General features: G+C 46.8%; 1 protein-coding gene across 5 annotated transcripts in view; it reads right to left on the reverse strand.

Annotated features, from left to right (window-relative positions):
• RPTOR (regulatory associated protein of MTOR complex 1) overlaps window positions 1–24116 on the reverse strand; it is a 422339-nt gene that overhangs the window by 239260 nt on the left and 158963 nt on the right. For 4 of the 5 annotated variants that reach the window (XM_055389503.2, XM_055389504.2, XM_055389506.2 and 1 more), the window contains one exon: window positions 20305–20463. The exons of the other annotated variant lie outside the window; for it this stretch is intronic. In XM_055389503.2, the coding sequence (XP_055245478.1) occupies window positions 20305–20463 (159 nt within the window). The remainder of the gene's footprint in view (window positions 1–20304; window positions 20464–24116) is intronic. 5 annotated transcript variants of the gene reach the window in all.

A 24116-nucleotide genomic window follows, 5' to 3' on the forward strand; every position in this document is an offset into this window, starting at 1 on the left:
TCTTTACTACCTTCTAGGTACAACCCCGAGGGTCCCAGGGCTGCAAAGTGGCATGAAATGAAAGATATTTTAACACACCATGTTCTCAGGTCTTGCTTTTTGAGCTGAAATCTATTTTCCACATTTGCCAAAATCCAAATCAAAATCTCCATTTTAAATGTCTGAGGTGCAAAGTTCAGAAAGATGATCCGTCATAAGCATGAGGTACTGCTGCACTAGGACAGCACTGGCAGTCTCTCCCTCCATGCCCTGTGATCTGTGGGCGGCGAGCATCAGGTTACCGGCAGGGTCCTCGTGGCCCAGTCCTGCTGGGGCTGGACCATCTCCACCTCCTAGCGTGCGTCCAGGAGGCAGCACGGCACAGGGCCATGGATGGCCCCAGTTGGTCTCTGCTCCAGGACTTTAAATTCTAAGAGGGGCTTTCACCCCGTAACAGCCACTGGGATTCTGCGCCACAGAACAGCTTTCCCAGCCCTGCCTGCTCTGGGAAGCCTGCTTGGATGTGGGCCTCTGTGGTCGCTTCTCTGTGAGCGGCGTCTGTCCCTCTCAGCACCAGGGCCATTTGGGGCCAGGCCGGGCCGCTCCTTGTGGGGCTGCCCTGTGCACCACACAATCTTCCGCAGCACCACCCAGCCACCCCCCACACCTAGATGTGACAATCTCCAGGTTGCTGGACATTGCCAAATGTCCCAGTGTCCCCTGAGGGGAAAAGTTTCCCTGGTTGAGAACCGCTGCCTTGGAGGAGAGGCGATTTCCTTTCAAACATGAGCTGTATACATTACAGTTAGTGAGACTGCAACAATTTGGAAGTCTGTATCCCTCAGGGAATATAAAACCAACTCTATTAAGCCACAGTGTGGAAAATGACCTTTGATAGCGAATCCTGATTAGAACACGGGATGCAGACCTCATTTCCCATCTCAGAGGTCCTGGGTCGTTTGTCAAGCTCCAGGCCAGAATTACGGCCCCTGCAAACCAGCAAAGGACAGCCTGCAGCCTCACAGCCCCGGCTGCAGGGACAGAAACAACGTCCACAGTAGAGTCACTCCTTGTTGTCCTGTGGAATATTCCTCTGTCATCCTGGCTGCACCAACCCACACCAGCCGAGAATTGAAAAGCCCCCTGTATACACTGAAGGCTGCTTGGAACACTCAAGAGCTTGTGGCCAATGGTTTTCATTTCCTCTTGACCCAAAACTAAAAGTACAGAGAATTCGTAATCAAAGCGTCTCTTCTTTCTCTCCAAGAATCATATTCAAGGCCATGTTTTCATTTCAAACAAAGAAATAGAAATGGGTTTTAGATAATTTCTTCATTACAATCCACTTTATCTGTCAGGTTATATTAAACATCAGGGGAAGAGTCCGCCTGCCTCACCAGTCTGTCGCCGCAGCCTGAGTTAGCCACCAAGGCAGCCATGGCCGGGAGAGCCCAGCCCACTGAAGCCTGCAGGCCGTCTTCCCACAGAGGGGCAGCCCAGCAGCCTGCCAGCCTCCAAGGAGCTTCCCACAATTCTACATCTCAGGGATTTCTGGTGGAAAGACTGAAACTGGGTTTTGGCTTAAGTTAAATGTGAGCATTTTATCCCTTTAAATTGCAGAGCAGAAGACAAAACGCAAAACCCCTCACACACCAAACAGACGAGTACAAAGAAGAGAACGGCATGTCCCAGGGGGGGCAAGGGGCGTGGTGGCAAGGCATGGCAGGAAGAAGCCCTGGCCTCAGCAAGTTTGCATCCCAGTGGGTGAGGTGGGCAGAACGACACGGTGCCGCCACCCCGTGCTCCAGCTGAAAAGGCAAGCGCAAGTGTCGTGGGGGCGGCTTCTTCTCCCACCGCCCCTCCTCAGATCCAGGCACAGCAGCTCTGACACTGCAGAGGAGGGAACGGGGGGCACACTGGGCAGGTGCAGACAGTCGCCCTCTGGAAGGGCAGGTGGGGTGTCCCAACCCCAATTCCAACCCACCACAGGCTGAGCAGGTAGATGTGATGAGCCTGGAAATTTCTGGCCTCACCGCTGTTGGGATGGGAGAACCTGGCCTCGCCGCTGTTGCGATGGGAGAACTCGCAAGCATCTCTGGGTAGCTGGGATACACAGGAAGACTGCCATCAGCTGAAGGACATGGATCTCCAGGTGGCCTTACCCAAACCTGATTTGGCCATTTCATTAGCCCTGCAAAGATACCATCCTACTTTATACAAACTGGGGTATTTAGCACCTACTAATCAGATCATAGCAGCATTTTCCTCAACATAAAGAAAAATGCCAACTATGCCAGGCAGTAAACATGAGGAAGGGGTGGGTTGCCATGTCTCCTCTCTCCTGACCCTTCCATCCTGGCACTCATGGCCCCCACCTCTCAGGACATGGCCTGGCTTCTCACTTAACAGGAGACAGGCTCCAAGGGGAACCAGCTCTCATGTCCAGCTTCAAAGCTCCACCACATTTGTATTCACCTCTCCTTCCCTCCCACGTCTCAGAGAAGAGTGCTTGGGCTTGCCAAGTCAAATGCTGTATCTCTGTCCTGAATTAATCTTCTCATATCTTCCCATTTCTCATCCTTTACTCCACTGATTTATACTTTCTTCAGCAACCCCCTTCTCCTATCTACAAATGTAAGTTACCTCTTGCAGAAACTAAACATCCCTGCTTAGCCTTGTTCTTTCTTCAAGGTCCCCCCAACAGACAGCCTCCTCTAATCACATGCTCTCTATGTATTTATTGCAAAAATTGTATTACAGAGAAAGCTAGAAAAAAACAGTGTTATTCAGTAGTACCACCAAACTTCTGGAAAGATTAGTCTATTCCAGTCCCTAGTCCCTTGCCTCCTGTTTAGTCATTAAAATCTAGTTTCCACACCTGTACACAGATGCGCAAATCAATATGCATGTGTTTACAGCTTACTACACACAAATGCATCACTTAGCTAAGTCCACGGAGAGGGCCTAGGCCTAGTAATACTAATGCTCCAGTAGTAATGAGCACACAAAGAGGCCACATCTTGGTTTCTAAATACCACTCTCAAAAAAGCCAAAAATCCTTGGAAAAATGGTTGATCCAGGGCTGTGGTACAGAAAATACTGGGAGGTGTGTCAGTGGTCAAAGTTGAAACAATTTCAGTAACAAAATAAATAATGATAATAATAATGGATTATAACCCAAAAAGTAAAATAAATATTAGTGGCTCCATATGGATATAAACAAACAACCAAGTAAATAAACAAGAGAAGCAACAATTCTTTCATACACAAGAATTCCAATTACTAAACGTGGAAGGAAATAGGGAGGTACAGCACCACCATTAGAACACCAGGATAGTAATTACACAAGAATGTTAGAATTAGGGCATGGCAGTTTAAGGAGAAACAGGATATCTGCATACTCTCAAAGTATCTCCTTCAAATGCTTACGAATTATAAAGAAGAAAATAACAACCTCACGTTGGAGAAACACACAAGGCACCACTTCAGCCTAGTGATCACGGTTGGTATCTGCAGTAATAAGAATCACACACACCACGCACCCCCAAACCTGATGCACTGAGAATAACCCATCTGCATTATTCTTCCCAAAACTTTGATCCTCAATCTCATCATGAGAACACATCAGACAAACCCAAAGTGAGGGACATCCTCCAAAACACCTGAGCAGCATCTTACAATGTCATGGTCACGAAAGACAAGAACAGCTGAGGAACCATCCCAGCCTGGGAGGACCAGAGGACAAGGCAGCCAATGTGGGTGGGGGCCTGGGCTGGACCACGAGACACACAGAGGATTACAGCGGCAAGGCTGCTGGCACCAAGGAGGCTGTGTGTGGTTGGCAGTGCTGTAACAACATACGTTTCCTAGATTTGATCGCTGTGCTGAGGTCATGCAAGAGGTTGACACTGGGTAGCTGGATGAAGGACACACAGGAGCTCTCTGTGCTGCCTCCGCAACTCTCGTGTACATTTAAAATTATTTCAAATTGTTTTTTAAAAATGCAAACCTAGTTTTGATCCTAACTGCTCTCCAGAAATTACTGAACACATAGTCAACTCTTCACATGCTGCATCCCATGGTCTCTTCCATTCCTGCCCCACCTGACATCTATGCGCCGTCTCCCCTCAAACACACACCCTCTCCCCAGGTCTCCGGCTGCCTCAGCTCATTCTTCCAAAGCTTCCCGGCTTGGGACACCTCCTTCCACCCTCCCCTTAAAAACTTATCATCAGGGGCCTGTTCTATTCTTCTTATTCCACATCTTCTCCCAGGCAATCAAATATAACTCCCTGGTTTTAAATACTGCCTAAACATTGAAGTCCCAAAAATGTTCAGCTGCAACTACCACCTCTACAGAGAGTTGATTATTTTCATTTGATTGCCTGTGACACCTCAAATTCAAAAATTTGAGAAGGGAAAAATAAAACTTATCATTTCCTCTTCCAAATTCAATGATGATGATCATGATGACAGCACTTTGCAACATGCCAAGAACGTGCCACACAGAGGCTTGGAGGGAAGGAAAGGAAGAACTTTTATTGTTTATTGTATGCTTATCTGCACCATTTGAAAAAAAATGAATGTTATAATAAAATATTTTAAAATTAACTAAAAGAAAATCGTGTTAAAAGCCTCATCTTAGATATGTGATAACAAAGAATGCACTTCCAATCCCTTGTATTTGTGAAGTCAAAGGAAGTTCCCATCAGCAGCACAATCCATAAGGAATAGGAAGCAGCTGACCTTTGCCCTTAGCTTCATAAAAACCTGAAATATATATATATATACCAAATTGGATAATAATGAAGACTTGTTCTTTTTCAGCTGGCAATAACTTTCTAGCAGAAATGTCCTTCTGGCTATCTTAAGCCTATAAATAAATAACAGGAAAGCTGGCTGTGTTCCCCAACATTCATTTTTTCAGTGGATTAACCAAAATATTTCATCCTTCTCCCCCAAAGTGCATTTCATGTGTATGACTACCAAAATAAGCCCGGGTACCCTGAGGAAGCTTCCAGCATGTTCCAGCATGATGGGCTGGAGACACCCAGCTGCCCAGCCCCACCGACTGAGGTAAGAGCCCAAAGGATGCTCCTGCAAACTGCAGCACCCTGACGGCCCCGGGTGAGCCAGGAGAGCCCGCTGCTGGGTGCGCCTCTTTCCAGGGCCAGATGCACACGCAGCAGGAAGAGCCAGCGTGGCTTCTGCTGCTCCTGCACCAGGTGCGTGCAGGCCCTGCCGAGGAAGTGAGTGATTCTCACACCTCCTTGCTTACCCCTGAGGTTACTCAACTTGCCATCCTTTTTCCTGCTTGCACTTCCGCCGCGTCCAGGAGCCTCAATGACTCACAGTCGTGAGAACAGTTTCCACAGTGCTGCCTGTGCTGCTACGACGTCTTTCATCCTACTGACCCCAGGATGACAGAGCACTGGAACCACATCACCTGCTCCCCACGGTGTCACCGGGTCAGAGGGGACTACTTCCTGTCACCAGAGCCCCCTCGCACTCCCAGGCCTCCCCTTGTCTAGCTGGTTCGCACTCCTGCTTGGAGACCCGGCAGATGTAGCCCCTCCTCACCTCCTAGGTGCCTCCCACGAGGCCTTGGTGTTTACCCGGGACTGTTTCTGCCCTAGACGGCTAAAACTAGAGATGGAAAACAAGGGGTCGGGGAAGTGTCTCTCCCGATGCGTAAGAAGCAGAGTGACCCCAAACCATAAGATGAATATCCTGCCTGCCTCTCACACCACACTGTCCATACCAGGGGTTCTCAAAGGCAGACAACCCAGACAGCAGCAGAAGCGGCCGCAGCAGCAATTTTGTGGGACACCCAAGGAAGCCAGATCGTCAGGCCCCACCCACGGCCACAGAAGCAGAGGCTCAGGGAGGGCCTGGCGGTCTGTGGCTCCGTGAGCCTGTAGGTGATGCTGGGCGCACTCAAGCATGGGCACCGCGGCGCTACGACCGTGGTTTTAAATGCAGAGCACCCGCGAAGTCAGTGCAGCTGCACTCTCAGGTTTTGTATCTCTTGGCATCAAGGAAGTCATTTGTTTGTTAAAGTTTAAGCTCTCATAAAGAAATACTCCAAACATTTCCAGCACTTCTCCCAAAGAAATGGAGTTTTTGTTAATGGCCTTCTACTACTGTAAGCAAACACAAAATGCTAGAATTTCTCAGAAAAGAAAGGTCAAGTTTACCATAAAACTTTTTTCTTGGACGCTGCTAGATTCTCAAGATGAATAAAGTAACAATTTTAACAAATGATAATTGTGGTCTGACATAAACATCACTTTTTAAAAATCACGTATTTTTCTGATAATAGTGTATTTCAAAAGCTTTATGATCCATCTTTTTTTTTTTTTTTTTGAGACAGTTTCTCTCTTGTTGTCCAGGCTGGAGTGCAATGGCACGGTCTTGGCTCACTGCAACCTCCACGTCCCAGTTCAAGCGATTCTCCTGTCTCATCCTCCTGAGTAGCTGGGATTACAGGTGCCCGCCACTACGCATGGCTAATTTTTTTTTGGTATTTTTAGTAGAGACAGGGTTTCACCATGCTGGTCTCAAACTCCTGACCTCAGGTGATCCACCCGCCTCGGCCTCCCAAAGTGTTGGGATTACAGGCGTGAGCCACCGTGCCCGGCCCAGGATCCATCTTTCAACAGAAGCAATAATTAACTGTATACCAGCATAAGAGGCATCTATTTGATAATGACAATCCCAACTAAAAAAACAAAAAAACCACTAAATTCTATTAAATAATATTTATTTAGAATTGCTCATGGAATAATTATTTAACTGTAATAAAAGAAGGGCAGAGGAAGTACCAAAAACACCACCACCAATGACAATAAGCTTGCAGCCTTACGGATTTTACGGGACTGGGGTTTACTGGTGATGTATACTCCAGAGTTGTCTGTTCACAAGTACCGCTTCCCCCTACTCCTGACCTTTCGGGGCCACGACCCCCTGCTTCTGGATGATATGTATTCAAGAACCCACTTCAGGAGGAGGAGGAATCTGCTGACCCCTGTCCTTTGCCCTCCTCTGAGAATGGTGGCACCACAAGTCCATCTTTCATCCAGGGAAAGCTGCGGCGGCAAATCCAGATGAGACCACAGTTCCTGGCTGAGAGTTTAAAGGAAGCCTGTGCCCTTAAGGGGCTTTACAGGAACGAGCCCTGAGAGGATGCCACTTTAATAGGGCTGAGAATTCTGATTCACATTCTGAGTTCTCTGGCAGAAGATGTACTCAGCATCTTCTCAGAAATGGGGAGCTGCTTATTTGGAATGGGACTGCTTCACTTGGAATATAAAGCGCCCTTCTTGCTAAAGGGCCAGACTCCTTGGAATAATGGATATCAATTCCATCTCTGTTCCCCCGGGCTGACAGGTACCCTTCCTGGCTTCCCCCATGCCATTTTCTCCCAATTCACCTCCCCATCACCTGCCGGGATCCTCTTCTGCTCCCCAGATTTCACTCTCTCTTGGCCTTCTTCAGCTCTAGAAACTGTATTTTGGGAACCGCCCGCAGCACGTCTGCCCCTACTTCTCAAGACCCCATACTCATGGACCCCAGGCCTACTCACAACCTGAGAACAAATGCCCACAAGCTCCTTCTTCTCACTTCCGGTGCCTGGTCACAGTCCAGGTCTCACCTGCTCCCTCTAACTCAACCTCCACCTGTCCTAGGAAGGTCCTGAGGGTTGCCCCACCAGCCTGACTCAGGGTGCCGCCACTGGCCTCTTGTATACGACAGCCTTCTACCTGGAGTTTCTCTAGCCAGTTTTTTTCTCCCCAGAGCCAGCCTTCACATGGCATCAAAGGGATTTATCTAAGCCCACATCCCTAAGAGTCTGCGAGGTGCTCTATGCCTTAGCCTGGAACACTTTCTGGCCTTCTTTCTTTTTAAGCCCAATTCAGGCTCCAGGCTCCCATAGCACAGAACTGCCTGTAGTTTCCAACGAATACCATGCTGGTTTATTATATCATCTACTTCCTCTGAGATCATCCCCTCCAGTCCCCTCTCAGGGACAACTGTTGACTTTGTTCTCTTCTGTAAGACTCAGCCCGAGCAAGCACCGCCTTCTCCAGGAGGCCCCCTCCAACCTCGCCTGCCCACCATGGCTGGGCTGGCACAACTCCTCTCTCTCTCTCTGAAGGGGCCAATATTTTCCCTACATTATCACAATACATCATCATGCAATTCGGCTTTAAGCTAGACTTATAACCAACAATCAGAACAAAACAGTCTTTGCTTTCCGTCTATGCTCCCCATGATAAGATCCATTTTATGTCCCTATTTAATGTCCGGAAGGGTAAGGGTAGAACATTGTGCAAGACAAAAATGGCCTTTGAGGATGATTTTGGCAGAGGGTAGGGGTTAGGTTGTAAACACCACAGGAAGACCACTGGAGAATTAAAAATTATCCTAAACCAAAAATGCAAAACCACATAAAACTCCAACTTTACGTTCAGTAAATTAAGGAAAGGCAGGTAACCTGGAGCAAAGCTCATCCTACCTAGAGAGGGCACCATGAGCTGTACACACAGGGAAAAGCCTTGTAGCTTTGTGCCTAGGTACACAGCAAAGGGTGGAAATAGCTTCTGGTCATAATGGAACTCTAAAAAGCAGAGAAAAAAATGTATCAAGTGGGAAAAACCTTTCTCCTTTTGCAAAGAAGAAAAGGCAGACAGGGTGTAAAAGCTAATTGGGAGTATTCGAGTAGTGGATTAATCCTTCTCCCGATAAACGTTCCGCTACGTGAATTCTTAATGGCTACAGCTGCCAGTCCTAATTGCCTGAAACACAGACAGGGGAATGCAAGGGAGGGCGGTGCATGGGGAAAATCTGAGCCCGGGATTTGCTTAAGGCCTGAACCTTGGTTTTCTGCTGAGGCTGAGAAAACAACCAGCAACAGAATAAATGGTGATTAAACAAAAAGAAAAGTATAGTTAAAACTAGCATGTTTAAATGTTTTTAAATCTTACATTGTGTACCGACAGTGTATCATCTGTAATGCTGCTGGCTTCGTTTGATGGAGGGAGCCTATCTGAAGGCTGAAAGACTCGGCAACAGGACTGCATGCTCTACAGTGCACCTTATGGCTGTCTAGATCTGGAAGAACACGCGCCTGTCTCTGGTGGCATGCCACGTGATGTGCAAAATAAACCTATGAAAGGATAAACTAATGGAATAACACAGTGGGGGAAAATACAACCAGGAAAGACTTGGCTCTAGGGATCATTCTGTTGCTTTTATGACATTAGCGTAGAATGCAGTGAACATCGAATGACCATTTCCTATGTTCTGAGATGCTTGGTTTTAGGTACCCATGATAAAGTGGTTCATAGAACAAAGACCTTGTTATCCTGGAACTCACATTTTAATGGCGACATAGAGACAATACACATAAGACTGGGAAAAAGCTGTGGAGAAAAACAGACCACACCAGGAGGACTAAAGAGTCAAGGAGAGGGGTGCATGCCACACCTGGTGATCAGATGACATTTCAGTAAAAATATCCACTCATTTCAATGCAATTCCCATCAAAATACCACCATCATTCTTCACAGAATTAGAAAAAACAATTCTAAAACTCATATGGAACCAAAAAAGAGCCTGCATAGCCGAAGCAAGACTAAGCAAAAAGAACAAATCTGGAGGAATTACATTACCTGATTTCATACTATACTATAAGGCCATAGTCACCAAAACAGCATGGCACTGGTATAAAAACAGGCACATAGGCCAACGGAACACAATAGAGAACTCAGAAATAAACCCAAATACTTACAGCCAACTGATCTTCAACAAAGCAAACAAAATCATAAAGTGGGGAAAAGACACCCTTTACAACAAATGGTGCTGGGATAACTGGCAAGCCACACGTAGGAGAATGAAACTGGATCCTCATCTCTCACTTTATACAAAAATCAACTCAAGATGGATCAAGGACTTAAATCTAAGACCTGAAACTATAAAAATTCTAGAAGATAACATTGGAAAAACCCTTCTAGAGACTGGTTTAGGCAAGGATCTCATCAGCAAGAACCCAAAAGCAAATGCAATGAAAACAAAGATAAATAGCTGGGACTTAATTTAACTAAAGGCCTTTTGCACGGCAAAAGGAACAGTCAGCAGAGTAAACAGACAACCCACAGAGTGAGAGAAAATCTTAACAATCTACACAACTGACAAAAGACTAATATCTGGAAATCTACAACGATCTCAAACAAATCAGCAAGAAAAAAAAATCCCATCAAAAATTGGGCTAAGGACATGAATAGACAATTCTCAGAAGAAGATATACAAATGGCCAACAAACATATGAAAAAATGCTCAACATCACTAATGATCAGGGAAATGCAAATCAAAACCACAATGCAACAGATACCACCTTACCTCTGCAAGAATGGCCGTAATAAAAAAATCAAAAAACAGTAGATGCTGGCGTGGATGTGGTGATCAGGGAACACTTCTACACTGCTGGTGGGAATGTAAACTGGTACAGCCACTATGGAAAACAGTGTGGAGATTCCTGAAAGAACTACAAGTAGAACTACCATTTGATCTAGCAATCCCACTACTGGGTATTTACCCAGAGGAAAATAAGTCATTATACACAAAAGATACTTGCACACGCATGTTTATAGCAGCACAATTCGCAGTTGCAAAATCATGGAACCAACCCAAATCCCATCAATCAATGAGTGGATAAAGAAAATGTGGTATATATACATGATGGAATACTACTCTGTCATAAAAAGTAATGGATTAACAGCATTCACAGTGACCTGGATGAGACTGGAGACTATTATTTTAAGTGAAGTAACTCAAGAATGGAAAACCAAATATCGTATATTTTCACTGTTATGCGGGAGCTGAGCTATGAGGACACAAAGGCATAAGAATGATACAATGGAATTTGGGGACTTGGGGAGAAGGGTGGGAGGGGGGCAAGGGATAAAAGACTACAAGGGTGCAGCAAAATCTCACAAATTACCACTAAAGAACTTCTTCATGTAACCAAACACCACCTGTACCCCAATAACCTATGGAAAAATAAAAAATTGAAAAAAAATAAAATATAAAAATAAAAACATCCATTCATCTACCTACCCATGTGGTTGACAATTACCAAACACCTGCTAGGGTAACAGACACTATCTTAAGAGCTTGGAATGCAGCAGTAAACAAAATAAAAAGCCCCTGTCCTCACAGGGATTAAATGCCTGGCATGGCCTTGGAAAGAAGCCGATTGATATAGGGCTATTCAGATTTTCTATTTCATTTTAGGTCAGTTTTGGTAACTTGTATTTTAAGGCATCTGTCCATTTAATTATGTATTTAAATGTATATAAAATTAATAATATTCCCTTACCTTTTTAATGCTTATAGGATATGTGGGGATATCCTCTCCTTCATTGCTGATGTTGGTAAAGTGTTTTCTCTCTTTCTTCACTGATCTACCTACCTAGAGATTTGTCAACTTTTACTGATCCTTTCAAAAAAACCACATTTTAGCTATGTTGTCTGTTGCCTGTACTCTATTTTATTGATTTCTGCTGTTTGTTATTTCTTTCCTTCTGCTTTGAGTTTAATTTTCTCAGCATTTTCTGTTTCCTTAAGGTAGCATATTAGATTTTAGGCTGAGCACAGTAGCTCACGCCTGTAATCCCAGCACTTTGGGAGGCCAAGGTGGGAGGATCACTTGAGGTCAGGGGTTTCAGACCAGCCTGGCCAACATGGCGAAACCCCATCTCTACTAAAAATACAAAAATAGCTGGGAATGGTGGTGGACGCCTGTAATCCCAGCCACTTGGGAGGCTGAGGCAGGGGAATTGCTTGAATCCAGGAGACAAAGGTTGCAGTGGGTGGTGATGGCACCACTGCACTCCAGCCTGGGCGACAGAGCGAGAGACTCCGTTTCAAAAAAACAGATTTTCATTTTAAATATATTTCTAAAATGTACCTTTCTATGTAAGAATTTAAAGCTGTACATTTCCATAAGCACTGTTACACCTAAATCCTATAAATTTGGGTGTCATAGTTTCATTCTCTTTAGGTTTGAATTATTTTTTATTTTCCTTTATGATTTTGTCTTTGACTCATGTGGTATTTCATTTCCAAGTATCTGGGGCTTCTCCAGATATTCCATAATTTTGAATTTCAAGAACAGAGAATATACTCTATGATTTTAATCTTTCAAACTTTATTGAGACATCTTTATGGCTCAGCATATGGTGAACATTCCACATGCACTTGAGAATGTATATTCTACAGTTGTGTGGACGGCTGTATAAATGTTAATTAAGTCGGGGTGATTGATAATATTGCTAGGTCTTTTACATTAATACTGGCTTTTGCTTTGGACTAGAAAAAATATACTATGCCTAAAGTTTTCTCGGTAAGAAAGTTTTTAATTACAGGGCCAGGCATGGTGGCTCATGTCCGTAATCCCAGCACTTTAGGAGGCCGAGGCGGGCAGATCACCTGAGGTCAGGAGTTCAAGACCAGCTCAGTCAACATGGTGAAACCCCATCTCTACTAAAAATACAAAACAGTTAGCCAGGCGTGGTGGTGGGTGCCTGTAGTCCCACCTCCTTGGGAGGCTGAGGCAGGAGAATAGCTTGAACTCAGGAGGTGGAGGCTGCAGTGAGCTGAGATCACGCCACTGCACTCCAGCCTGGGCAACCAAAGCGAGACTCCATCTCAAAAAAAAATTTTTTTAACTATCAATTTTGTCTATAATTTTTAACTATCAGTTTAATCTATCAATGACTAAAAGAAGATCTTCTAATCTCCAACTATGATTATGGATTTGCATACTTTTCCTGTTAATTCTGTTCATTTTGCTGCATGTCCTTTGAAACTCTGATATTAAGCGCACGCACACTCAGGATGGTGTGTGCCTGGCTCATGAACTGGACTGTTTATCATGAGGAAATGGCCCTCTTTATCATCAATAATACTCCTCATCTTGCAGTCTATTTTCTCTGATTAATAGAGCCACACTGGTTTTCTATGACTAGTATTGGCATAGTATATCTTTTCCCTTTCTTTTAGTCTCAAACCTCATATGTCTTTGTATTTAAAATACATCTACTATGGACAGCACAAGGTTTGATCATGCTTTTTTTAAATCTGGTTTGACAAAAACTTGTGAAAAAGCGAAGAAATTAAACTAGAATGTGGGACATCCTGGAGGATCACTGGTCCAAACTCGTCAAAAAGCGAACATCCACTACTAAGGAAAAGAAAACAAGCAGCCACACACTGGGAGGACATATTTGCAAAACACATATCTGATAAAGAACTGGCATCCAGGCTGGGTGTGGTGGCTCACACCCATGATCCCAGCACTTTGGGAGGCCGAGGCAGGTGGATCACTTGAGGTCAGAAGTTGAGATCAGCCTGTACTAAAAAAAATACAAAATTAGCCAGGCGTGGAGGCAGGTGCCTGTAATCGCTGCTACTTCGGGGGTTGAGGCAGGAGAATCGCTTGAACCCAGGAGGCAGAGGTTGCAATGAGCCAAGATCACGCCATTGTACTCTAGCCAGGGCAACAAGAGCGAAACCCCGTCTCAAAACAAAAACAAAAACAAAAAACTGGCATCTGAAATATGGAAAGAACTCTTAAAACTCAGCAACAAGAAAAACAACCCGATTCTTAAAATGGGCAAAAAACCTGAAGAGATAACTCATCAAAGAAGATATAACACGGCAAATAAGAACATGCAAAGACGCCCAATTTCACATCATTACGAAATTGAAAATGAAATAACAATAAGATCCTACTACATACCCACCAGAATGGCTAAAATCCAAACACTGATAACATCAAATGCTGATGAGCAGGTGGAGCAACAGAAACTCTCGTTCAGTGCTGGCGGGAATGCAAAACGGCGTAGACATGTTGGAAGACAGCTTCACAGTTCCTTATAAAGCTAAGCATACTCTAACCGAATCATCCACCAAACCCATTCCCAGGTATTCACCCAAATGAATGGAAAGCTTATATCCATACAAAAATTTGCACATGTTAATAATAGCTTTATTCCTAATTGTCAGAAGTTCAGAGTATCCAAAATGCCCTTGAATAGGAAAATGGATAAAGAAGCAGTGTTGCGTTCACACAGTAGAGTATTGCTCAGTAATTGTAAAAAATGAGCTATCAAGCCACAAAAAGACACGGAGGAGTCTTAAGCGTATATTACTGAGTCAGAGAAGCCTGTCTGAAAAGGCTACATACTATATGAGTCCAACTATAGGACATTCTGGAAAAGACCAAATGCTAGGGGAGAGAAGATGAGGGGGCGCACAGAGGACTTTAAGGACACCACTACTCTGTGTGGCAACCTAACGGTGGTTGCAGGACATCACACATTCAGCAAAATCTGCAGCATGTACATCACCAGGAGTGAGCCCTAGTGTAAATATGGACATCATTAATTATAACACATCATTATCAGTTTACCAATTGTAAAAAACATAACAAACCAAAACAAGATATTAACAATAGAGGAAAATGAGGGGAAGGAAGTATATAACTCAATAAACTTGCTCAATTTTTCTGTAAAATTAAAACTGCTCTTAAAAAAATGATGTCTATTATTTTAAAAAAGACTGCCGGGCACGGTGGCTCACGCCTGTAATCCCAGCACTTTGGGAGGCCAAGGCAGGCAGATCACTTGAGGTCAGGAGTTGGAGACCAGCCTGGCCAACATGGTGAAACCCCGTCTCTACTGAAAATACAAATATTAGCCGGGCGTGGCGGCGGGCACCTGTAATCCCAGCTACTCAGGAGACTGAGGCAGAAGAATTGCTTGAACCCAGGAGGCGGACGCTGCAGTGAGCCAAGATCACGCCGCTGTACTCCAGCCTTGGCGACAGAGGGAGACTTAACCTCAAAAAAAAAAAAAAAAGACTGATGTATAACTATATGTTAACTTCCCAAAAGAAGACAACATGTTTAAATTTTAAAAAGTCATTTAAAAAGTCAATGTCATAACATGAAAGGCAAGAGGAACTAAAAACGCATAAGGAACAGATGCAATGCATGGACCTTAATTAGATTCTGGGTCCACAACAAAATCAACAAGTAAAAAAATGCCTACTAATTTAGTGCACATTTTGCAAACACTTGGGAAAATACGAACATGGACTCTATAGTAAATGACACAGAACTGATGTTCCATTTCTTGAGCAATCTGATGGTAATGTGGTGATACAGAAAGCCATCCTCATTCTTAGTGTCAGGATGTCTGCATCTTTCAAATGGTTCAGGGGACAAAAAAAAAGTGTCAAATTGGCAACAGGGGAACAGTATAAAGGTATTCATCCTACTGTTCCTTCCATCCTCTGGAGGGTCAACAATGGTAAAAGCTGGGTCTTTGAAAAGACTGATAAAAGGTACATAAACTCCTCACAGGAATAATCAACAAGAAAAGAGAGAAGGCACATATACCCAGCACCAAGAGCAAAGGAAGGCACCTCACTCACAGATACCCCTGATACTGGTGAGTTTCTAAAGGGGTATTGTGAGCCAGTTTATGTCAACACATCGGGAAGCTTAGTAGGAATGGACAAGGTCCTGCAAAAGTCAGTTGGCAAAGCTAACAGAAAAACCCTTTAACCATGAAAGAAGCTAGATCAGTAAGTCAAAAACTCTCCACAAACAAAATACCACCCAGAGAGCTTTCTTTGTAAGTTCCACAACATTCAGACAACAAATACTTCAAACATCACAAAAACTATTCAAGTATATATACAAAGAAGGAACATTCCTCAGCTTATTTTCTAAGGCCACAGTTATTGATTACTCCGCCTAGGCAAGGACAGCAAGACAAAGAAGAATCCCTGGCCAATCTCACTCACGAACACAGATTTAATATATGAAACAAAATGGCTGCAAACTGAATAAGCCGTGCATGAAACAGATCATTCATCATAACACAGGTTAATCCAAAAAGAAAGGTGTGTATAACAGGAGACGGTCATACAGTATCATTGAACGTAGCACCAGCCTAAGGGAGAAAAGTACTGTGACCACTTTAACACACACACACATACACACACACACAAATAACCAAGGGAGGCAAATCAACATCTAGTCACAATTTTTTAAAAAAAACAAATTAAGAATTGAACTTTCTTAATTCGATAATGGTGATTGTTTTTGTTTTACAAAAAGCCTGGGGCAAACATCATACACTGAACACAGAAGCTCTCCCTCTGCGAGGACAAAGGAAACAAAGATGCCCCCCTCCCTGCTCCCCACCCAGTCCCCGCTTCACTCCACTGAAGGCATCGGCCAGCACACCAAGACAAGAAGGACAAATAAAAAGCACAACTGGGAGCGGGGCGCAGTGGCTCACGCTGTAATCCCAGCACTTTGGGAGGCTGAGGCAGGAGGATTATTTGGACTCAGGAGTTCAAGACCAGCCTAGGCAACATGGCAAGACCCTGACTCTACAAAAAATACAAAAATTAGCAAAAATGCAGAACTTAGCCAGGTGTGGTGGTGCACACCTGTAGTCCCAGCTACTTGGGATGCAGAGGTGGGAGGAATGCTTCAGCCCAGAAGGCAGAGTTTGCAGTGAGCCATGATCATGCCACTGTACTCCAGCCTGGGTGACAGAGAGAGACCCTGTTTCGAAAAAAAAAAAAAGTTTTGTTTTGTAAGTTATCAGGAGTGTAAGAAGATGAAGAAAAAAAAATCACATCATAAATTCTGAGAAGAGAGACACAATTCATAAAAATCATTACTGTCTGGAATACAAAGAATTCCCTCAAACCGATAGGAAAAGGCAACCCACTGCAGAGAGAAGTGGATAGCAGATGGGTGCTTTGAGCAGCAGGGAGCCGGCGGGCGGACACAGGGTGCACAATCTTAATGGTTATCAGAGAAAATCAGAGCACACCACAGTCTATCATTAAAAAAAACCTGTGACGAGGAAAAACTTGCTCTCGCTCTCCCTCTCCCCTTTCCACGGGCTCCCTCTCCCTCTCCCCTTTCCACGGTCTCCCTCTCATGCCCAGCCAAAGCTGGACTGTGCTGCTGCCATCTTGGCTCACTGCAACCTCCCTGCCTGATTCTCCTGCCTCAGCCTGCCCAGTGCCTGCGATTGCAGGTGCGCACCGCCACGCCTGACTGGTTTTCGAATTTTTTTGGTGGAGACGGGGTTTCGCTGTGTTGGCCGGGCTGGTCTCCAGCTCCTAACCGCGAGTGATCCGCCAGCCTCGGCCTCCCAAGGTGCCGGGATTGCAGACGGAGTCTCGTTAACTCAGTGCTCAAAGGCGCCCAGGCTGGAGTGCAGTGGCGTGATCTCAGCTCGCTACAACCTCCACCTCCCAGCCGCCTGCCTTGGCCCCCCAAAGTGCAGAGATTGCAGCCTCTGCCCGGCTGCCACCCCGTCTGGGAAGTGAGGAGCGTCTCTGCCTGGCCGCCCATCGTCTGGGATGTGAGGAGCCCCTCTGCCCAGCCGCCCAGTCTGGAAAGTGAGGAGCGTCTCTGCCCAGCCGCCATCCCACCTGGGAAGTGAGGAGTGCCTCTTCCCGGCCGCCATCCCATCTAGGAAGCGAGGAGCATCTCTGCCCCGCCGCCCATCGTCTGAGATGTGGGGAGCGCCTCTGCCCGGCCGCGACCCCGTCTGGGAGGTGAAGAGCGTCTCTGCCAGGCCGCCCCGTGTGAGAAGTGAGGAGACGCTCCGCCTGGCAACCGCCCTGTCTGAGAAGTGAGGAGCGTCTCCGCCCGGCAGCCACCCCGTCTGGGAGGGAGGTGGGGGTCAGCCCCCGCCCGGCCAGCCGCCCCGTCTGGGAGGGAGGTGGGGGAGTCAGTCCCCCACCCGGCCAGCCGCCCCGTCCGGGAGGGGGGTGGGGGGTCAGCCCCCCGCCAGGACAGCCGCCCCATCCAGGAGGGAGGTGAGGGGGTCAGCCCCCCGCCCGGCCAGCCGTCCCGTCCGGGAGGGAGGTGGGGGGGGTCAGCCCCCCGCCCGGCCAGCCGCCCCGTCTGGGAAGTGAGGAGCGTCTCCGCCCGGCAGCCGCCCCGTCTGGGAGGGAGGTGGGGGGGTCAGCCCCCCGCCTGGCCAGCCGCCCCGTCCGGGAGGTGAGGGGCGCCTCTGCCCGGCCGCCGCTACTGGGAAGTGAGGAGCCCCTCTGCCCGGCCACCACCCCGTCTAGGAGGTGTACCCAACAGCTCATTGAGAACGGGCCATGATGACAATGGCGGTTTTGTGGAATAGAAAAGGGGTAAGGTGGGGAAAAGATTGAGAAATCGGAAGGTTGCTGTGTCTGTGTAGAAAGAAGTAGACATGGGAGACTTTTCATTTTGTTCTGTACTAAGAAAAATTCTTCTGCCTTGGGATCCTGTTGATCTATGACCTTACCCCCAACCCTGTGCTCTCTGAAACATGTGCTGTGTCCACTGAGGGTTAAATGGATTAAGGGCGGTGCAAGATGTGCTTTGTTAAACAGATGCTTGAAGGCAGCATGCTCGTTAAGAGTCATCACCACTCCCTAATCTCAAGTACCCAGGGACACAAACACTCTGCCTAGGAAAACCAGAGACCTTTATTCACTTGTTTGTCTGCTGACCTTCCCTCCACTACTGTCCTATGACCCTGCCAAATCCCCCTCTGCGAGAAACACCCAAGAATGATCAATAAAAAAAATAAAATTAAATTAAATTAAAAACCTGTGACAACACCCAGTGCTGGAGAGAAAGGTGGGCAGCTGAAACACTCATGCGGTTTACAGCAGAAACAAGATGGGAACCAGCCCAATGCCCATCTGCAGGGAAGGCACTGAGAAGGGCGGGGTCCCAGCAGGGGACAGCGAATGTGGGAAGAGGCAGGGCTGCAGGCCCCTGGGGTCGGTGGCATGAATCTGCAGAGCCTCCGACCAAGTGAGCAAAGTGCACGGCGGAAGAGCGCGCCTGCGTCCACCCAGCGTATCAGCAGCGATCTCCCGGATTCGCCGTGCCTGAGAGCCAGCACACCGTGGGCTCCACAGAGGAGAGCCAGGGAAGGACAAATTCAAATTCACTGTGCCAGGCGCCACAGGGGAGGGCAGGGAAAGGAGAGACTGCAGCTGAGAAAGACACGCCAGGGGCCTGTGGTGCACGCCTGGTGGTTCATTACATCCTGCTTCTGTAAATCCTACTTCCTTCACAATGATCGTTTTGAATTTACTCAATATTTAACGAAAGGAATTAAAATCAAGCTGGTATCCAGATACACACGGGGAGAGATGGCACTGCCCTGCGGGAGGAGCTGGGTGGATACCTTTCTAACTTCCGAGGCTGGCTACTCCTCAGTGTCCAGGGTCAGAAGCCTTCCTCGAGGTCTCTGCTCTGGGCCCACACTGCTTCACCACCTGTGCCGAATGCTAGCTGCGAACCCGGGACGGTAGGCGGGAACCGAGAGTTCAGTGTGTGAAGAAACGGAGTCAGAGTCCTCACTATGATGGCAGGAGGCGCTGTCCACACTAAGGAAGCAGAAGCCCAGGAGGCTGACAGCACAACCGAAACTGGGACTCGGATTTGCCGGATTCCAAATCAGTGCCCTCGTAGACACGCTCAGGCACATATGGGGCCACCGCACCCTCCAAGAACTGCTTTTCATGCATCACACAGAGCGCGGTGAGACCCACAGCTGGCTGCTCTGAGATGGACCAAGGTTCCCACCCTGGAGGATGGGGAGACAGTCAGCACCCACCACACCCTGGAGGGTGGGGACAATAGTCAGCACCCACCACACCCTGGAGGATGCGGATGACAGTCAGCACCCACCACCCACAGCAACAGCTACAGAAGGGGAGCAAGCACTTCATCTGGTCCTGGGCAACGGAATTGCAAAAGGCTGGTGATTCTGACCTTGAGGAGGGAAGCCCAGAGCCTGCACCTGCAGGGCAGCATGGAATTAGCCCTTTAGAATATATAAAACACTTTATTTTCTAAGAAAATCACCGATGCTTAAAGAAAGATTCTAACGAAATTGAGAAATTGTGCAATTTTTTCAAACTAGAAGGCAGACACTCTCGAGGTCTGTCCTCGGAGAATTACAAACAACTGCTGTTCTTACGGAGGGGACACAAACCACACGCGCCACGCTTCGAGGCAGTCATTCCATGAACACGTTCTGCCACAGAAACAGCCCCTCCATGTGCCTGACTACCTGGTCTGTTCAGTTACGGCATTTGGGTTTGTTGAAACACAGTAAACATCAATGGCTTAACAGAAGCTACGGATGGGCAGGACCTGCTCCGACCACCACAATTGGCATGGCTTTTGGCAGAAACAGGAAGGAAGCTGGAAGGCACACCCACCTTGTTGAAGACCCAGACCTCCCCGTTGACTGTGGGCCGGGGCACCCCGTGGCCATTGTAGTGAAAGAGGACTCGCTCCTCCTTGGCGTTGCGACGTAAGGACGTGCAGAGCTTCTTGACTTCATCCACAGTTGGGTCAAGGCTCTGCTTGTACCGGGCCTGTTGCAGGAGAAGAAATGAAGAAATTTACCATGGACTCCAGGGAATGCCTGGAACTCATCCCCTACCCTTTCCTCTGGGTTTGCAGTTAATAGCTGTGTGGTCCTGGACACATGGCTCCGAGTTTCTCCATCTATAAAACCGGGTAATGCCAGGCACCCTGGCTCATGCCGAAAATCCCAGCAGCTTAGGAGGCCGAGGTGGGAGAACTGGTTGAGCCCGGGAGCTCAAGATCAGCCTGGGCAGCAGAGTGAGACCCCATCTCTACAATTAAAAAAAAAAAAAAAATTAGCCAGGTGTGGTGGCACACACCTGTAGTCCCAGCTGAGGTGGAAGGATCGCTTAAGCCCAGGAGGTTGAGGTTGCAGTGAACCATGATCACAACACTGTACTCCAGCCTGAGTGACAGAGTGAGATGGTCTCAAAAAAACACATCAAAACACTACATAAGAACTGCCACACATGATGGTTATAAATATTCATTCAACAAACATTGAGAACTACTAGGAACAACAATGAGATAAACAAGTAATGCCTGTCACATGGCAACACCAAGGCAAACACAGCTGCCACTGGGGTACCAAGTGTTTCTCAGAAGTACGCGGTCCTTCTGAAAACATCTGCAGCATGGAAGAGAGAATTTGCTCAAATGAAGGAACCTGCAATGTACACATGGCAGCAATGGCAGAAGAGTGAAGAGACCGAGTAAGGAATCACCCTGCTGAAAGCTCCTCCCTCCGCCTCCTGCCTGGGCCCTTAACCCTGAATGAGCAGAACCTAAAACTGACAGAGAACAATCAATAGCCTTGATATATACAAATAATAAACAAAGGAACATCATGGCAAAGAAAACCCCATCTCGAAAGCCACAGAGCAGACTGAACGCATAGGAATAAGCTTAACATGAAATGTGCAAAACACAGACATGGAAGATTTTCAAAGCTCTCCTGGAAAACACAAGAAGACGTGAACAAATGGGAAGATGCTCCCTGCTTGGGTGGGCTGAGTCAACATTCTTAAGATGTCAGCTCTCCGTCGTTTAATTCACATATTCAATGCATTCCCAGTAAATACCCCAAGGAGCTAAGCTGCTACTGAAGGTCACAGGGAAAAACAAACAGGGACGAAGGGCCAGAAAATCATGGCAGCAGAAAGCCCTGAGGGCAACCTGGCCTTGCCAGACACTGCAGGCTCCCCTAGGGCCTCTCATTAAGACAGCGAGGCTGGGGGCACGGAGACCAGCAGCCCAGGGAACTCACACACAAAGTCCAGAATCAGACACAAGTACACATGACTTGGCTTGCTTGAGAACAGTGTTTACATAGTCCTAATGCTATGAAGGCTGATTTTATTTTAGTAAAACTGTGCCAACTTCCAGAGAACCTGAGTGAGGAGGACGGGCCAAGGAGGAGACAGACCTGGCTGGGTGGCAGGATGCTGGAAAACGGGCACAGGTGGGTCGTGCGAGGAGCTACTCCAGTTCTATCACTGCTCTTTTCCTGCAAAGTACTTTTCATGGTGAACTCCCAACAAAGAAGAACCGACAGAGTAAATCTACGACCTTCTGGGGTTGGGGAGGGGAACAACGGGTGTGAAAGTGCTGGGGCCACACCAGGCAGTCAGGGAAGATGCCCTGAGTTGATGAGTCAGTGCAAAGCAGCGCCAACATATGCCACTAGAACAAATAGCTAAAAGGGTTTGCCTCTGGGTGGGGATTATGTTTTTAAAAAGTGATGTGTATGTTCATCACTTTGATAAACTTTTAAAACATTCTTTTAAAAACAACTAAAATAAGTAAGGCCAATGCCATGATCATCACTTGAAGAAAAATGCCAGTAAATGTTTGGAACGTGCAGGGGAGGCTGCGTTTGAAGGAAGGCCTGGGCTCCCGCTGTGCCCAGGCTGGGCACACAGACGTGCAGGAAGCACCTGCTGATGTGACTGAGAAAGGAAGCAGAGAGGACACACCCTGAGAAGGGCACACCATTCCTGCTTAAGAAAGGTTCCCCTGCCGGACACGGGGGCTCACACCTGGAATCCCAGCATTTCGGAGGCCACGGTGGGAGGATCACTTGAGGCCAGGAGTTCAAGACCAGCCTGGGCAACATAGTCAGATCCCTCGTCTCTACCGAAAAATAAAAATAAAGAAAATAAAGAAAGGTTCCCTGGCATTTCCAGAGAAAAAGAATTAGATGTGAGGAAAACAACAGGAAAACGAGGCCCAATTCCTGCAACACGGTTCCTCTGTTGTATATGATACACATTTGGTTTCACCTAATTATATACATTAAAACTCTAATTTATGACAACATAAAACCTCTTGGTATTCTAGACCTTGTACTTTGGAAGTCATCAGTAGATGTATGAATATCTTTCAGATGAGGAGATTTAAGAGTTTTTCCAGGTTCCCCCAATTTTTTGTACCTGCAAGCAAAGCCCATTAAAGAACCAAAAGCTAATCCAAGGCTAGCAACCCTGTGCCACTGCAGGACAGTGCGGAGCCCTGGTCTGAGGCGGGGTTAGAGCCACAGAGTGGTCTCCCCTCTCAGTGTCTCCTCGCTCAGGACCAGAATGCTGCTGGAGAAATAAAGCAGAGTCACGGAGGAGACTTGAGAGAGAGCTAACCAACTGATAACGTGGGATCTTCAAGTCCATTTTCATCTATGAAGGATGTGCGTTGACATGCACAGGGGGCTCTGCCAGGACAGGGCTGGCCCACAGGGAGCCCGGGGCCACAGGGCAGGAGGAAGTGCTCAGAGAAGCACGGAGCGTGACAGGAGGGGTGTCGATGCATGGCCTGGGAGGCAGCGTGTCACCTGCTCCCATAGGTGGGCATCACTGGCCCACGGGGGACCCCAGCCATGCGGTGGCCAATCTGACCCACATGTTCTGGAGGAGCCTGTTCAATGCCCAGCTCTCCTACAAAATTCCTCCTTGAACCCTTTCAGCAGGAAATAATTTTTTCTTTCTCTGAATTAACTTACACTGCTCACTATACATTCATGTGCAGCTATCTCAATTCTATGTAGACGGTAAATTCTGTGGTGGTAAACACTGCTCACCCACATGTGTGCCTTTCTGTTCAAAATACAAGTTTTATATCCTTTCCCCAGCATTACAACACACTCAGTTACCAGCAACTAATTGCTGAGTGATACTCAGATTTTTACTGACAGTAATTATAATAATTATTAAAGAAACAAATCAATTTGTAGTAAAGAAACGGATAGAATCCTGCCTGAGGTTGAAGTGGTGTAAATCACTGTCAACATAGTATCAGAAAGTATGTGTGTACAAACAGCTGCATCCAGGTGCTGGGTACCCAAGGCGTCTGTGACATCATCCTTTCTGCTTTGCTATCTGAGATTCTCTGCATACTAAGACTTACGAAAATGATAGACACATTCTGGATTCATCACTGATGTGATGGATTCATCAACTGTTTATTTGTGTTCTTGGTGAGACAGAACCAGGCCACTGAGTCTTAATGTTCTAAATACCTGAATTTTGGCTGATCCCATGCAACACACCAAGGGCAGCTGATAAATGAAAGCGCAGTTCTGGGGGCAAAGAAGGAAACATTTTATTCAGCTGTCACGACCTTGGCTACATGCCCTCCAAAACCACATCCACTCAAGTAAGTACATTCTAAA

The sequence above is a fragment of the Gorilla gorilla genome, chromosome 4 (genome assembly GCF_029281585.2).
Source record: "Gorilla gorilla gorilla isolate KB3781 chromosome 4, NHGRI_mGorGor1-v2.1_pri, whole genome shotgun sequence".
NCBI lineage: Eukaryota > Metazoa > Chordata > Mammalia > Primates > Hominidae > Gorilla > Gorilla gorilla.